Raw genomic sequence first — 15,800 nt, 5'->3', positions numbered from 1 at the left:
TTTCTCAAAAAAAATAAATAAATAAATAGAAAAAGAAATTAGCATGAGCCATGAAGAGGAAAATGAAATTTCACATCTGTTTTTTATTCTTTTTTCCTTATTTTTTTTTATTAGTCTATTATCATTTTCTCACATCTATTTTGGGATCGCTTCCTTTTGCAGAAGAAGACGAAATGAGGTCCAGATTTTTTCCATTTCTTTCGCAATCCTCAATCGCGTAGAATCCTCTTCAATTCAAACTCATTCCAGGTCGTCTTCGATCAACCAACCATTTTTTGCTGCTTAATTTGTTCTCACGTCTCACATATCTTCAACTCGTTGCGGAATGCGGAGATTTCTGACCATAATTCTTCCTTTCTTTGTAGGATCCGGATCGCTTTCCTCGAATCTTGTTTCTCAATCTCAAGGAATCATAAATACAAGTCTTGGATTCGACGCAACAGCAACGTCTCCCCTTCCCATTCGCCCACCGAAAGGTTCTCTGTTTTTAGTTTAAAGTTTCTACAAGGTACACTTCTAATTCTGGAATGAACTTGAGTAGTGTTTCAATTGGAATTAGGGGTGTTAAGAAAAGAGGAAAAAAAACTGAACGAATTGGTTTATATTATAAATTTAATCTTCTTTTATGAACGAATCCAATTAGGTTGTGATATAGTTTTAGTCACTACAATTTAGAAAGTTCAAAAAGTTATATTGGATCAATCCTTACTTGAATATCAAACATGCATCTTCAACTTGGAGTCGAATTTTTGAAAATGAAAGGGCTGAGTGCAAGAAAACTTAAGAGATAGAGATAAGAAAAATCACACTTTTATAAGTTTATTGTCATCTAAAATATTACACTCTGCTGTACACACTGTTGTACTTCCTCAAGAAATGCAAATCAAAGAAAACTAAATTGCAGACCACCTAATTTCTCTCCTGAAAAAAATTGAATGAAAAAATAAAGCTGAAAACTAAACATATGTTCTGAAGGAAAAAAATGCAAGCTCACAACATAGCATTGACTTTAGAATGAACACCAAATGCTTAATGAAAAGAAAAAAATAAAATAAAAAAATAAAGACAGTCTGCAATTGACCGCAAGCAAAAAAACAAAACTCGAGTTTTGTCCATCAATCATGAACACAAGTCTCTGGGCAACAGAAGCAGCTAAAAATGCACTGAAGTTGTCCCTTCCGCTCCTTACCAGTTGAGTTCAACCAGTTCAGAAAGCTCCTTACATCCAACAACGTATAGATTTTGAAGCCAAGCTTCTTCCACTGGTAACATATTACTGCAGGAAACTGAATGAAATGACCAAAGGAAATCATACAAGAAGAGTTAGAATAGTTGAAGGGCCATTTTATGCTTATTCTGTTTCCATTTTGGCAACTTATAAAAGGCGTCCTTTGTCATTCCAAACTTCTCCCTGAACTCTTCTGATGACAGGTATGTCTGCAGAGTCGCAAATTTAAACATCTCAGAACAGACCATGATAAGAATCTATAGACTCAAGTTGAAACATTACTGTTCTAATGTTACCTCTCGTTTTGTCACATCAATGTCTAAAACAGGGTTGGTTGACGTAGTTTTTAGACTTTCATATGGATATATTGTGAGGCCTTCATCATCTTCAGCCTCGCCTTCTTTCACATCTTCTTGTATGGTGAGAGTTTCAATTCTGACTGTCATTGAGTTGTTCTCCTTATCCTTAACCTCCTTACCATTGTTATTAGTCTCTGGTTTAGGCTTGGGAGGCTCTGGAGTCACTTCACCAAGATATAAGGTAATTACGTCAGGTACAAATGCCATGAAAATACCCTCCACGAACTTATAAGTCGAAGCCTACCTTTTATCGAACGCGGTATAATAGCTTCTCGAGCAGGTGGTGGCCGTTCAAAACTAGCACTAAGGTCTGCTATTGTTGAAGATTTTGCAGCAGCCAATTTTGCCGAATCTGGGCTCACTGATTTTGGGTAGATCTTTCTAACAACTGGGGGTGGAGTAGAAAGGTTCCGTGCACTGGGGTTCTCAAAGGTAGCAGCCAATGCATTGAAAGCAGGAGATCTTCCCCTCACACGGACTCTTTCAGGACTAAAAGACATGCTTCTAGAGCGCTGCGATTTGTCTGGCACTGCAGACCTCCCTCCATATGATACCGGTGTTCTCCGCTTTGGTTTCTGAATAATAGGGAGTTGAAGTCACTTCTAAACGTGGTATGCAATAAAGACCAGGAAACTAGGAAAAGAATGTGAAGAGCGCAGTTGGCGATCGTGATTGAGGGAAGATGTAAAGTGTGTTATAGACTTGGATTATATTTCATTACAATCTGCAATAGCTTAGCAAACAGAATTGAAACTACAGAAGGCTTACATCTACAGCAGGAGTGCCCCCGCTTTTGACTATGGTAAGTTTCCTTTGGAACGAGTTTCCGTGCATCTGTTTACGATTGAAAACGTTAGTCTCTTGCAGATATTTTGTAGGCATATATACTGAAGTTAATAATTGTTGAATGCTTACTGAAGACTTTGCAGAGTCCCAGGTAAAGAAGCGTGTGAAGAAAGGGGGCTCACTTCCTTCCGTGATAATGTACACTGGAGCTTTAGAAGATAGATTTTCTAACAGAAAATCATGCTCAAGAAATTTCTGTTGCAATGGAAAGAAAATTACCAGTAGTGAAAAATACCACATATCCACAAAAAGTTGTCCAGAAACATTCTTTTGATTAAGGTTAGTAGGAACATCATTGAGCTCAAAAAATAGTGATGAATGAACAAACTGAGAACTTTTAGTTTCAGACTCTCAAGATAAGAAAAGGAAATAGAACTTATGACATTGATATATTAGCAACTTTAGGTATCAGTAGAATGCCATGAAATTCAAATGAAACAGCTACAGATCGAAGAAAACTAACATGTGAAGTTGGCTGCCTTGAGCTTAGAAGATTAAGAAAACTATCAAGGAAATATATATTGTTCATACCTCACCAACAGTTAAAGCATGAACTCTAGCCTTGGACTCGACTTGTTGGCCGACCCACACATATATCTCTGAGTGATTATCCAGAATGTATATGTCTTCAGTCATCAAATCATCTTGATCAAAGTTATATACCTCGACCACCTGAAAATTTTCACATTAACCAACCTTCTTGAGAAAGACACGGTATCACTACTCGCTTGTTAATGTTTTGAATGCTAAAGTATAAAAATACATTGGCATTACGAACAAGAACTAGATCACTTCAAGGGGTAACCTAGTGATGTGCATGAGGGCTTGGGATGTTTGGAGATAACCTTCGAGTTCATAAGCTCGAGCTTAGGTTGATAATTTAATAACTTAAATCCTGAAGTCTTTATAGAGATCAGGAAGGGTCAAGTGTTAAAGCATAATGTTAGGATTGGAGCTCTTGATATATAAATTATTGCAAAAAAAAAAAAAAAAAAAAAAATTGAATATGAAAAGTAGGACACCCTAAGAAAACCGATATACAATTTATGGACCAAAGTGAGAAGTACCTTCAAATTCCCTGCAAGTTTTCGTCATGGGCGAAATCATCACAAGTTCACAGGAAAAGGAGTCAGATTTAGAAGTATAGCAGACGAATAATACAGGATAGAACATAAACTTTCACCAGCAGGAAGATTTACACAGACCTTTAGAGAAGGTACAAGAAAATAGGTGAGGATCACTCTCAGCATCTCGTCCAATTTTCTGGCTAGGATATTCAGATTTGCCTCCCAGCAAATTCCAAAATTGTTCAGTTTCTGTACCTTCTTTTTGTGATCTGGATTGTACATTGGGCTGATGACAGTTAAAAATTGTGTAAGAATTCGATAAGAAAACGATATGCAAAACAAACTCAGTTAAGCAAGACTCCTCTGCCAAAACGAAACACTTGGTAAAGCTCACAAAGGAATTGCATATTGATTTGACATGAGATAGATGCAACAAATTTATGTAATCAAACAGCATAACTTCCGGAATATTTCATACAGAACATCTCTGAGAAATCAAACTCTGCTTTTAAGGAGAGAGGAAACCACACAACCTTTATCAAATCGAGCAATCGCTCGACGAGTTCTTGATTATCTGAGCTGGTAAGGCTTCCAGACCATGTAAAGACAGTGGAACTGCTATTCAATATGTAACAGTAGGAGGAGTTCAAAGACGATGCAACCTGACAAGGGAGAAAAAGAATGGGTAATGTTAAGAATGTATATAAAAGATCAAAAATACCTTAATTTTATCTGTTTAAGCTTTGGGGTTTAGTAGTAGTTATTTGAATTTCTCCAATGTTATTTTCCCAAATTGATGTCTTTTGTCATATGTGTGAATGACTAAAGAGCAATGGAATCTCTTCAGTAAAAGTACTGACTGGTTCAACTTGTATCGCTTGCATATTTTCAGGCCCAGAGCCCTGCACTCTAAATAATGCAACCCCATCATCTTGGTAAGTTTCGTCCTGTATGCCCTTCTCTGCAACATAATTCTTGTATCCCTCACTTAGGCCTCCCTGTAATTATATTTCATTATATTTTCTTCAATCAATCAAAATGCATATATGGAATAAGGAAAATAAGATTTTTCCTATAACTTTATTTAGCTGCAGATTGAATTTAACAAACCTTGAAGACAATAAAGCTCTGGAAAATTGAATAAAATTGTATCGGCTCGTTTCCTTCGTACATGCGTGCCTAGAACACAATGAAATGAAAGCTTTCAGAAACAGGAAGATATTAAAGAAATGAATGTACATCATCAACTGACAATAACAAACAATCCAAGTGATGAATCTACCTGGACTGGAAGAAACTTTAATGACTCAACCATCTTGTTTACTAGTGATAATGCTGAAGCTCTTTCTTCCTGGAGGAGATGCACAAAAAAGAAGTCCAAAAATAACAAAGCCTTAGATCAGGGTGAATTCATGTAGTACAAAATTAGTAAGGGTGTACATGACAAACGACCATATCATTTATTCGGGGAATTTGGCTGTATATTTGAGAGCTTATTAAATTTAATACTTCCCTTTCTTGTGGGTTCGATTTCTAATTAATTAGGTGTTATTCCTTTAGATTTGAGCCTCTTTCTCTAGGGGCACCCTCTTCTCGAGCTGATCTTTGTATGCCCTTATATATTTATTTCTCTCAATGAAAGTTTAGTTTCTCATTCATTATTAAAAAAAAAAAGAGACAATATTATCCTAACATTAATTAGATAGGTAGAACATAGGAAGAAGAGTAAAATTTAGATGCACAAAAAACAAACACTAGTGTTCCCATCAGCGTGCCCATGTGAAACAATACGTTTTCTTTTAATATATTGTTGAGTGTCCAAGCTAGTTTACATGCCCTCAACTAATTTCACGATATGACTACGTAATTTTATTCCATTTGATTGTCAAGAGAAATTTATAGGATATTAAGTTTTAGGTGGATAATTACACATGGTTTGAAATTATTCTCTAAGATCCCTATGCCTTCCTTACAAAGTGGATGATTTGATTGTGAAAAATTTTAGTAGCTCGCTGCTAAGAGGTAAAGCTAAATGCAAATTTCGTGCCCTGTTGTGGCTAATTTTGAAAGAAAGGAATAGTAGGCTCTCCAAAAATAAAAAGTTTTCGGTAGATTCTTTTGTGACAGCCTACAATATACTTCTTCGTGATGATGCATAAACCACACAATTCTTTTGTAACAATAGTCCCACTATGCTTATAAACGATTGGAAAATTCTCAATGTTTAGTGTTTGGGAGGGGGTGACCTCCACCCTATGCTCCTAGGCTGTTTCTTCTCTTTTGTGATTAATAAATTTCCGTTTCTTATAATAAAAAGCACCTATTCTCTCTAAGCCTTTTACTCTTTTTTTTAACATGTGGTTAATCTCCTGTTCTAATTTCAAAACAATATAAAGCCAGATCTCCTAAATTACAAAAAAGTTTATCAACATTTGAATACATAACAATTGTATCTCTCTTACTTGGATCTTCTCCCTTTTTCAGAGAGAACATACAATGAACACTTGCAAAGTGTATTAATGAATAACAAGCCATGTTCCAAGTCCTAGAATAAAATTAATAAATGATAAACCATGTCTCAAATCATTGATCAAAGTAAGCTCTAGACCTAACAAGAAAGGAGCATCAAAGAATATTACAAATGATGGCATGGATTTATCCTAACATAACAAATAATAGTTAAAACATTACTTCCCAATCCATTATTCATAGTCAGCCAAGAAAATATTTTAATATATCACTAATTTATGGCTTTCAGTTTTAACTTCTCCCATGGCCATCATGTTAAAATGTAGTGTCATCGAATGCTTAACTGGATGTTAAGAAAACATAAATTTTTGTTTTGATACAATCTTTTTCTTGAGGTTGAGGGAATTCAGAGGCTTTTAGAGCATTTATTACCTCAACGCTTTGCTTCCCGAACCACGTTCCTATAAGATATTCCTCTTTATCTTCCCCAGGATATGAGTATTGAAAGATATAGCAATCTCCACTGTAAAATTTTGACTGATCAGAAGCAGGTATGAGAATCTTTTCATGGCCACTGACTCGCCAAACCTGCACCATCGAGGAACGGGAATCATTAGTCATAAAGGAAAATAGGCAAGCTAAATCTACAAATTAACTTACAAGCTGGATAATTCAGTATTCAGTACCATATCTTGCTTCTATGTAGAGGAGCAAACAATGAGGACTTGTAAAAAACATATTCACCTTAGGTCCTTTTTTGTTCAAATATATTTGAACTTTTCATTAAAAGTATTACTTTTGGGCATCCCTAGAAATGCATATTGACTACAAAACCAGTTTGTGCTACATATTATTATTTTCTTTTTTTATATCCTGGAGTGTCCGAGTCAGCTTGCGCACACCATCTAGGTGACTCACCATCTCACGGGACAGTTGTCTGACCCTATAACATATGGTGCTGGGAAACATATAGAAATTAATTCCTAAGGTAAGTGGTCATCACGAAGTTTGTGCTACGTATTTCACATCAAGTTTTTTCTTTTCCGAGTTATTTGAAGTCAGCTGTCATAAGTTGACTTAAAGAACAAGAAGAAGAGACCATTAAAAGAAAAGCCACAGCAACTAGAAAGCTCTCTCACAACAACAATTACAGAAACGACCAATGAGCTCCAATTGTGGCCATTTTTTCATTTAAAAAAAAAAGGAAAAATGACTAAAGAATTTACAAGAAACCCAAAAAGAGGCATTGGATCGAGCCTCAAACTACATCCACTGTTAATGGCATGGTCAAACATATTTCCACTTGAAATCCTCAAAATAATGACAGATTGAGTTAGAGCTTCTAAAACTCAAAGGCACGAATTCTTATAGGCATGTACATTCACTTGCCATCCTCGAAGGTTTATTTTAATTATCAGTCGGGGGTTATTCTTTTGGATTTGAGCTCTTTTATTGGCTGATCCCTTTTTATCGAGCTTGTTTTTTGTACGCCCTTTGTATACTCTTTCATTTTATCTCAATGATAGAGCAGTTTCTAAAAAAAAAAAAAGAAGAATGGCAGATTGAGTTAGAGCTTCCAGGGAAGAAATACGTGATAGACCCCAAATCACCAAGTACTATACACGTAAGAGGGTGAGACATCAGGGAGCCATGTAAGCACTAAGCAAGGGGGAATTGTGTGTAGGCCCTAGGAATATTGTTAATTAGAAAACATGAGGTGCAAGGGCGGTGTGGAGGAGGGGAGAGGTTATAGATGTTTGTTGAGGGGAAGGGTATCTTTTGTGACATTCTGAATTCTGCAAGGCTATCGAGTCCATGACGGAGAGTTGGGGAGTTCTCAAAATTTCCCTTGTTTGATACTTTGTTTGATAAATAATATTGAGCCTTATCAATAGGCTAGAAAGATATTAAAGAGAGTAGAAGAATGAATCCTCAGGGGCAAGTAGAATGAAAGAAGAAAATTCCTTCTACAGATTTCCTACAAACAATTGTGAGAGTTTCAGAAGCCATACCTGCAAGTTCCCAGTGCAATCAATGTATGGTTGGGGTTCTTCTTTTACAGGATCAGCTTTTAGAAGGCCCTTTACATTAAGCCCTTGACGCTTCAGAAGAGCTAAAACAAACACCAAAAAGCAACACATGAGGAATGAAATTAAGGTGGTGATATTGAAAAAAGTTGTTGTGCAGACAATACCAATGGAAAAATATCTTTAAACTTTTTACTTCCTAACCTGCAACCTTTCCTCTACCATCCTCTGACACCACTACATTAGCAACTTGAGGCCATGAATCAAACTTAGACCGGAATGTCGCTGTCTCAAAACCTTCAATCACACAAGTTATTTGCGATTTTGGTCTATCAGGTCCATGCACCAATTGCTGTTCACTTAACAACAACACAAGTTAATAAGAAATTCTCTTAAAGTATTGATAAAAGATTAAATTTATCGTAACCCATCAGCTTATGCTTTTGGTGATATAATGTCGAAAGTGTAGGGTGAGCTGACCTCGGCAGCTGCAGTTGTCTTCTTCCGATCATCAAGAGCGGTGCTTCTTCCCATCCATACATATACTTCAAATCCAGAATCTAGAATGTAGCAGTTATGTGTTTCTAGCAGGTCTCTTGTCAAAGATCCAGCACCAATAGGTTCCAGTTGCCCCTTCTCAATTCTTTAAAAGCAAACATTTAGCTGTCAGAACTAGAGAATAAATGGTTAACAATTTACTATCTCACATGAAACTCCAACGCATTAAGTTTTAGGATTTTTTAGTAGTCATTGGTCATTACACTATTAGCTGAAGATAATTATAGCTATGGTAGAGTAATCAATAATTCTATTCAAAAACCCCAGAAACTTTATTAAGAGAGAGCATATATATATTTTGATATCTCATTATGTAGATGCAAGATTTTTCTGAATCTGGCTTGAAGCAAAGTCGCATTGTCACAAAAATATCACAGCGCAAACAGAAATCATCCTAATTACCCCAAAAAGGAGACAACATATTACCGAAATAGCTTAGTTGGATGAGAATCAACAGGCTTATCCTCATCACTAGCTGTTTTCCTTGGAAGTGGAGCAAAGCCACCAAAAAAGCTCCAAAATTCTCCAGTTTCAGGATCAGCCATCAACTTTCCATCCTCTACAAAAAGTTAACTCACAAACTGATATTCCTCAATGTTCATCTTTCACTTCCAACTCACAGATCAATCGTTAACTTACCAATGGCAGCTATGTCACATTTTCCATTGTGATAAGTATCTTTAACATACTGAACAACTTCCAAGGCTTTTGCTCTCTCTTGAATAGATGAGTTCGAGCCATTAAATTGGAAAATTTTAGACTTGGTATCTAGAACAAAAATGTCATCGTGATTGAGCGAAGACCGGCTAAAAGGAACCTGTCACCACAATTCCAGAAAACTCAGCACTCATAAAGAAGCAAAAGATACCAATGACACCCAGCCAAGAAAAAGAAAGAAACTTGCCTCTTTAACATGGACAACTCGTTTTCCTTTACAGACAAATAACCGAGTCTTATGTTCCTCAGCCTCAGCATGCTTGAACCCAGATGCGAATCCACCTTCTTGAGGTATAATACATGGTTTGAAACAGGACAGGAACTTCTCAGTCTCATGACCTTGAACCTCGCGGTATTGTACTGCACGTCCACCTAGAGCTGCATCCAGTTCAATTGTCTTGATAGCAGCAGTACCACATTCATCCTGCATAAATAAGTCACCAGATCACAACTTTATGCAAGAAATGGATGTTGAAAATGAAAAGTAATTTAATGATGTAAGAAGTTTTTTACCTGAGTGGTGTCCTTACCAAGCCAGTAATGAATATCGTGTCGCAAGGTACCACTTTTTAAAGAGGTCGTCTGCACAAAGAAGTTCAAAACATGAAAATGTTGGTTCAGAACACATTACCTTAAGAGGTGATGCACAAAAAGTCTAGTTACATAGGATGCTTCTTAAGCAGAGTATGCATTCTTGAGAAAGTGTTTATGTATGTATGAATTGCACAATTTAGGAAATTAAAATGCATTCTTTACCTTAAGAACAATATAAGAGTCACCAGTAAAGAATCTTCCATAGGAAGACTTTGGAACAGGAACAGGTTGGAAATTTTCGATGCGCCATATTTCGAGTCCACTTTGGAGTGTCAAGGAACGAAAAATGAGAACTTATAGAGGAATGAATAAAAATTTAGTTTCTTGGAAATCCAACAACATTTCAACTAATGCAGAGGCATCCATCACTCTGTAATTTCATTTATCAGCTATTCTTTGGAAATCAAGTTGATTCGATTGGAAAATTTTAGGTACGGGATGTGGATATCCAACACAGAAAAATGTCAAAAATCTCATACATAAAAAGGATACGCTTTCTGTCCTGCCCCTTGGAAAGCTGGGTCCAAATCTCTCATGGAAACAGCCATATTGTCTTTGCAGCTCTAGTTCTATATTATTTCCCCACTCTGTCAGAATTACAGCAATTCCACCCTGAAAAACAAAGAATACAAATGAGTTGTCAATAGATAACGTCGATGAGATACTCGACACTTCAAAAACTCCATGACCAAAATTATTGTAATGCATGGTTAACACCTTCTAGTGTTGAGAAGAACCTCCTATCAGTCACAGGCAAAGCAAAGAAGAAAAGGGATGACAATTGCCCCTAATTTGTCTTGAATTCAATATAAAAGATATTAAGATTCGGAAGTTTCCCTGTAAATTTCCGTTATATCGAAAGTTAGAAACCTCCTGATAAAAATTTATGGCTCCACCCATGACAACAATAGGACATCAAACAAACAGAAGAACATTAGCATAAGTCAAAGGCATGACAGAAGAAGGAAATCCGTCTGAGTTTACTCCCAAAAAACAAAACATAAATTTATATATGATGCAGCCTATGCACCATTCTAGAATTCTCAATGCTAATTACTGATCTCCATTCAAAATCAAACTTGTTTCCAATCATCTATAGTACAAGACCTTAAAAAGCCTATAGTAACTAAAAAAATTACACCAAAAAACTGTGTTACTAAACTAATTAACAAACTCTCTAACTTACTACAACAATTTTCTACAGAATTCAGCTGAATCAGGGGCCACAGAACATGTTCTATACACATACCCAATCGATAAAAATTCAATCCCAGAAGACCCAATACTCGATTAGATCAAATGTTCAACACTCAATAAACAACGATTCAACCAAAACAAAGCTCAGAAATCTGCAGCTTCACTAACAGCTCATTGAACAAAAACCCGGAAAAAGAATCCCACGTTTCAAGCGGCCAAGCAAGTGAATTAGAAACCCAGAAGAACACAAAAATCGAAAAAGCAGAAATCTAGAGAATCAAAGACTGAATTCCAAGTACCCGAGGCCGATGAAGAGAATCGGGAATGGAAAATCCGAGCAGAGAAAGCTCCCAGATCCAGTCCCAGGACCAGAATCATACAAACAATACTGTTTCCTTTTCACAGCGCATAAGAGAGAGAGAAGGAAGAAAGGGGGAAGAGAGAGAAAGTAAAGTGTTGAGCTGAAGAAGAAGTAGAATTCTCGAGAGAGAGAGAAAGAGAGACCCAAAAAAGTATTTGTACGAGAGAGGAAAAATGGAATGATGAAGGGAAGGCGTGCTAATCACTAACTGCAAACAGAAGAACGAACCCACAAAACAAGCAGAAATGAACTGTAATAATTTAATTAATAAAATTGAAAATTTACCCCCAAATTTTTTTATTTTGGTTTCTGTATGACAGATAGATTTATTCCTCCAGAAATTCATGAACAGCGTCTTTCCTTTGTAGTCTTACGAAGTCATGTTTGGTCGGATGTAAAAATCCTTTTTTTTTTTCAAAATTCACAACTTGGGTTTGGTATGAAATTGTAAAAACTGCACACTGTAAACAATAAATTAGTTAGCAAACAAGAAAATGGATCATGTCCCAAAAGTTGGTCGGTTTATTTTAAATGCAAAAGAAAATTTCGAAGGTAGAAGAATCTCCTATAATTTTACCAATCGCGAGAATAATTTAATAGCTCATCAACTTGCTACGTTGATGATAAACATATTAGATATCCAATATATGAATTAAATTTATCAAATCTATCAGTTTAAATTTTTGGATTGAGTGGTGGTTTATTCATCTTTAATATAAGCAAAATATCGAAGAGTTGGAAAAGTGATTACCAAAATTATGATGTTATAAGCCAAATGGGTTGATATTATGTCTTAATTATTGATCTTTATTAGTTTGGTTTATAAAAAAGAAAAAAAAATCAATCAAGAATCTTGTTAGTTAATAGTTACGGTTCCATCTTTACTTCTATAATTATTAAATTTATAAACAGAAAAATAATGGTGGGGATTAATCTTAAACTTTAAAACGATAATAGGTGTTTTATTGGCTTAATTACAACTCTAAATGAATCTAGTTTGTCTTTTTTTTTTTTTTTTTTTTTGTTAGGATTGAAAAATTATATCTGGAGTTAAAATCTAAAATTTATATTTTAAAATGAAACTTGTTATATAAAACAAAAGTTTGAAGGTGTCAGAAAGGGAGAACCCATTGGGGTGGAATATAATTCCAAAAAATATGGAAATCTTGATGTGCCAATTAATATTAAAAAACAATTTTGATATCAACATTCAACATGGACAAATCGTATGCACCATTTAAAAAAAAATCGAAATGTGTGAAAAATAAGTAATTTAATTTTAAAGAAGAAAACAATAGTATTAGCCTCTTACATTTTTCATATCTTAAAAATGTGTTATATCTAGTTTGGTTGGTCGACTTAGTGGCTCTATATAAATTAATATTTTTTTATCCCTTCGATCCTATTCTTTATTCAATGCGGAGACAATGTATATTTGTTATACCTTTCATAATTCGTTTAGGAATAACCAATTCAGGGAATCGAAGTATCACATAAGAGACTATAACGAATTCAGGTATTTTGAATTGTGAATATGTGGTCGGAGAGGTTTTTGAATTGCGTTTCTTATCATCTATTTGAGATTGAGAATATTGAAAACATGGCAATTTAAACTAGAATAGGGAATAGGCTATAAACTTTGTAATTGAGAATTGATATATGAAATAAATTTATTTTAGAATGTGTTGTCAAATATAGCATATGAACCCAATGAATGCTTATATGGAATCATATTCCATCTATTTTTTATTTTATTATTTATTGGGTGAGTTTTGGAATAAAAAAATGTACTTAGGGGGAGAGAGGGCCAAATTGACTTTTCCCCTTATGATCCAATTTTTGAAAAGAAATTCAATAAAGGAAGAGAGAAGAAGGGTAATCAGCCTCAATCATGCATGCTCATACAGCTCAAATTGTTGCTTCAATGTCATCCCCAAATAAAATAATGCTTTTGAAATATTGCTTGTTTGTTTTTTTAATATTCAAAATGAGCAATAAATCAATTTTGTAACAAAGAGTAGGATGTAAAAATGTATGGAGTCAATCGTGGGATGTTACAGAACTAAGATGGATTGGCTTGATTATATTAAGTGGGGGTTTACTATCTCGACTCAAATGGACTGACTCGATAAGTCAGGTCAACTTGTTTGGTTCGAGTAGTCCAACGTATTGAGGTTAGCTCAAGGTAATTACCACCTTGACTTAGATGGATTGGCTCACCGCCACTTCTTTGACCTCACTATGAGTGAACCAACCACTATAATTTCACCCCTAACACATGTTTTCTAGATTTTTTTGTTTTAAATTAGTTATTTTATATTCATTTAATTTATATTGTGATTCAATAATAGTTTGTTCTTTTTTAGTTCAGCAACCCATGAAACTCGAGATTCAAACATTTAATCTTTTGGTGGACGATATATATATTTTAATCAATTGAGTTAGACTAAAGTTTGATACAAATTTCATATAAATGAGCTATTATGATGTATTTTTAGGTTAAACAATTATTTCAATTCAAATCATTGTCCGTTGTACTAAAAAAAAATTCAAATCATTGTCCATTTTTTCTCTTTATCTAGGTCAAAGGTTAACATACACAAATCTAAATTGAGGATATATGATATTAGATAATCTTTCCGCCCGTATTATGTTTAAGTCGAAGATGGATAAGATCTATAAATAATCATTTATCAATTCGAGCATAGCTCAATGGATAAAAACACTTGATACTATTCTAAAGGTCGATATTTCATTTCTCTGCCCAGCGCTATGGACTCTTTTTATTTCTCCAACTAAATTTTCGGGTTTCAACCATTACATGTCGCCATTTAAGAATACAACAGATTGAAGCATTTTGAAAAGTGTAAATTGTGCATATAGAGGAACATGAACTCACAATGAAATTCGAAGTACATATCTAATTAATTAATTTAGAGTAAGATTTTAGGATACGTTACCAAGAAGTAGGAGATTTTGCCTATTTTCTTACATAACTCTAGTTCTATTAATTAGTCTATTCATATCTATTGCGGGAAAACTCAAGTTATAGTTAATTATTTTGAAGATATGCCAACTAGTTAATACATATATCATCGATCAAAAAGTTGAGTTTTGAATCTCCACTTTCACATATGGTTGAATTAAAAAACGAGACGTTATACCAACGACCAATGTATGCACAGCTCAACAGCAAAATACATATAACTCATTTTCTTGAATTGAGATGTTCAAATTTCCACCGTCCATATTTGTAGATATTATGTAGACAAGTGTCTAGGCCAAACCTAGAAGTTGATGTTGAAAATTCTAGAAACTAAAATACAACACTTTAAATGACCTTATTGAGAAGCAATTTTTTTAAAATAATTTTGAAATATTACTTAAAATTTTTAATTTTGTGTTTAATAAAATTAAACATATTTTAAATTTGTAAAAGCGTTATTAAAAACTCTATTAGGGACAACTTCTTTACTTTTACCAGGTAACCAAAGACTGTACTTCTTAAAAGCAAAATTGAAAATAGAAACAGAAAAATGATTTTAAAATTAGTTAAAACTTTAAGAGATGTGATTAATAAGTCTGTAAATTTTTAATGTTGTGTATAATAATTTTTTTAATTTTAAAAAACAGTCTATCACATTCAAGCTTTTTAATTTTGTGTTTAATATTCATTTATCTGTTAAACATTTTAAAATTTATAGACATATTTAGACCTTACCTCAAAAATTTGACACGAAGTATTTTAGCCTTTAAAACTAAAATACCCTTATTATTAAAACTTCAAAACACCTTTATTAATATTTAATAGTAGTTAATGCCTTATTGATCCATTTTTTATTCAAATTAAAATAGTATTTATGTTTATATAATTAAAATGAATAAATATTAAAGAAAAATTATTATTTAAAAAATAAAAATATTAAATCTTAATCAAATTTTAAAAATAAAAAATTGAAAAAATTATATCTTTAGTTTTTCAAATTCGTTATCATTTAAAAAACAATTTTTAAAATCAAAACGAACATAACTCAGCGCTAATTGACATATACCTCCAAGAGGTTGTAAGTTCAAATCTACTCCCCAGCATGTTGTACTAAAAAAACAATTTTTAAAACAAATGATAAGAGTATTACAAAAAAATAAAGTTTTAAAATTAAAAAGAAACATACAATTAAAATACATCCCACATACAGATACAATACATGTAAATACGAAGAATAATTGTCATCATGAAAATAATTCAACAGTAAAAGTTGTACTCAAAAAAGCCTAACTCATTCTTTTAGCGAACATGAACATAGCTTGACATATAAAAGAAGACTCAATTCTACAAACATTGTAACATCTTTTTTAGTTCTTCCACAATGGATGGGG

General features: G+C 33.9%; 1 protein-coding gene across 3 annotated transcripts; it reads right to left on the bottom strand.

The window, feature by feature from the left end:
• Window positions 1-794: 794 nt before the first annotated feature.
• On the bottom strand, window positions 795-11,604 carry LOC111020821 (villin-4). 3 transcript variants are annotated; one of them, XM_022297599.2, is made up of 24 exons: window positions 11,362-11,602; window positions 10,583-10,702; window positions 10,358-10,477; window positions 10,028-10,127; window positions 9,785-9,853; window positions 9,459-9,695; window positions 9,194-9,371; window positions 8,981-9,113; window positions 8,477-8,639; window positions 8,201-8,348; window positions 7,982-8,082; window positions 6,402-6,557; window positions 4,783-4,851; window positions 4,611-4,679; window positions 4,361-4,498; window positions 4,034-4,162; window positions 3,639-3,786; window positions 3,501-3,511; window positions 2,965-3,105; window positions 2,503-2,628; window positions 2,356-2,421; window positions 1,832-2,162; window positions 1,525-1,751; window positions 795-1,437 (listed from the first exon to the last, which is right to left on the bottom strand). In XM_022297599.2, the coding sequence occupies exons 3-24, from the start codon at window positions 10,411-10,413 to the stop codon at window positions 1,324-1,326; spliced, it is 2,910 nt and encodes a 969-aa protein (XP_022153291.1). In that variant the 5' UTR covers window positions 10,414-10,477; window positions 10,583-10,702; window positions 11,362-11,602; the 3' UTR covers window positions 795-1,323. The 3 variants fall into 3 exon arrangements, with proteins under 3 accessions (XP_022153291.1, XP_022153292.1, XP_022153290.1); XM_022297600.2 differs by lacking the exon at window positions 10,583-10,702 and having other exon boundaries at window positions 1,525-1,742; window positions 11,362-11,604; XM_022297598.2 differs by lacking the exon at window positions 10,583-10,702.
• Between the last annotated feature and the right edge of the window lie 4,196 nt (window positions 11,605-15,800).

This window comes from Momordica charantia (genome assembly GCF_013281855.1).
Source record: "Momordica charantia cultivar OHB3-1 chromosome 8 unlocalized genomic scaffold, Mcharantia_2.0 BLBB01000008.1, whole genome shotgun sequence".
NCBI lineage: Eukaryota > Viridiplantae > Streptophyta > Magnoliopsida > Cucurbitales > Cucurbitaceae > Momordica > Momordica charantia.
Note: the sequence above shows the minus strand (reverse complement) of the source record. Positions and strands in the feature narration are given on the sequence as shown.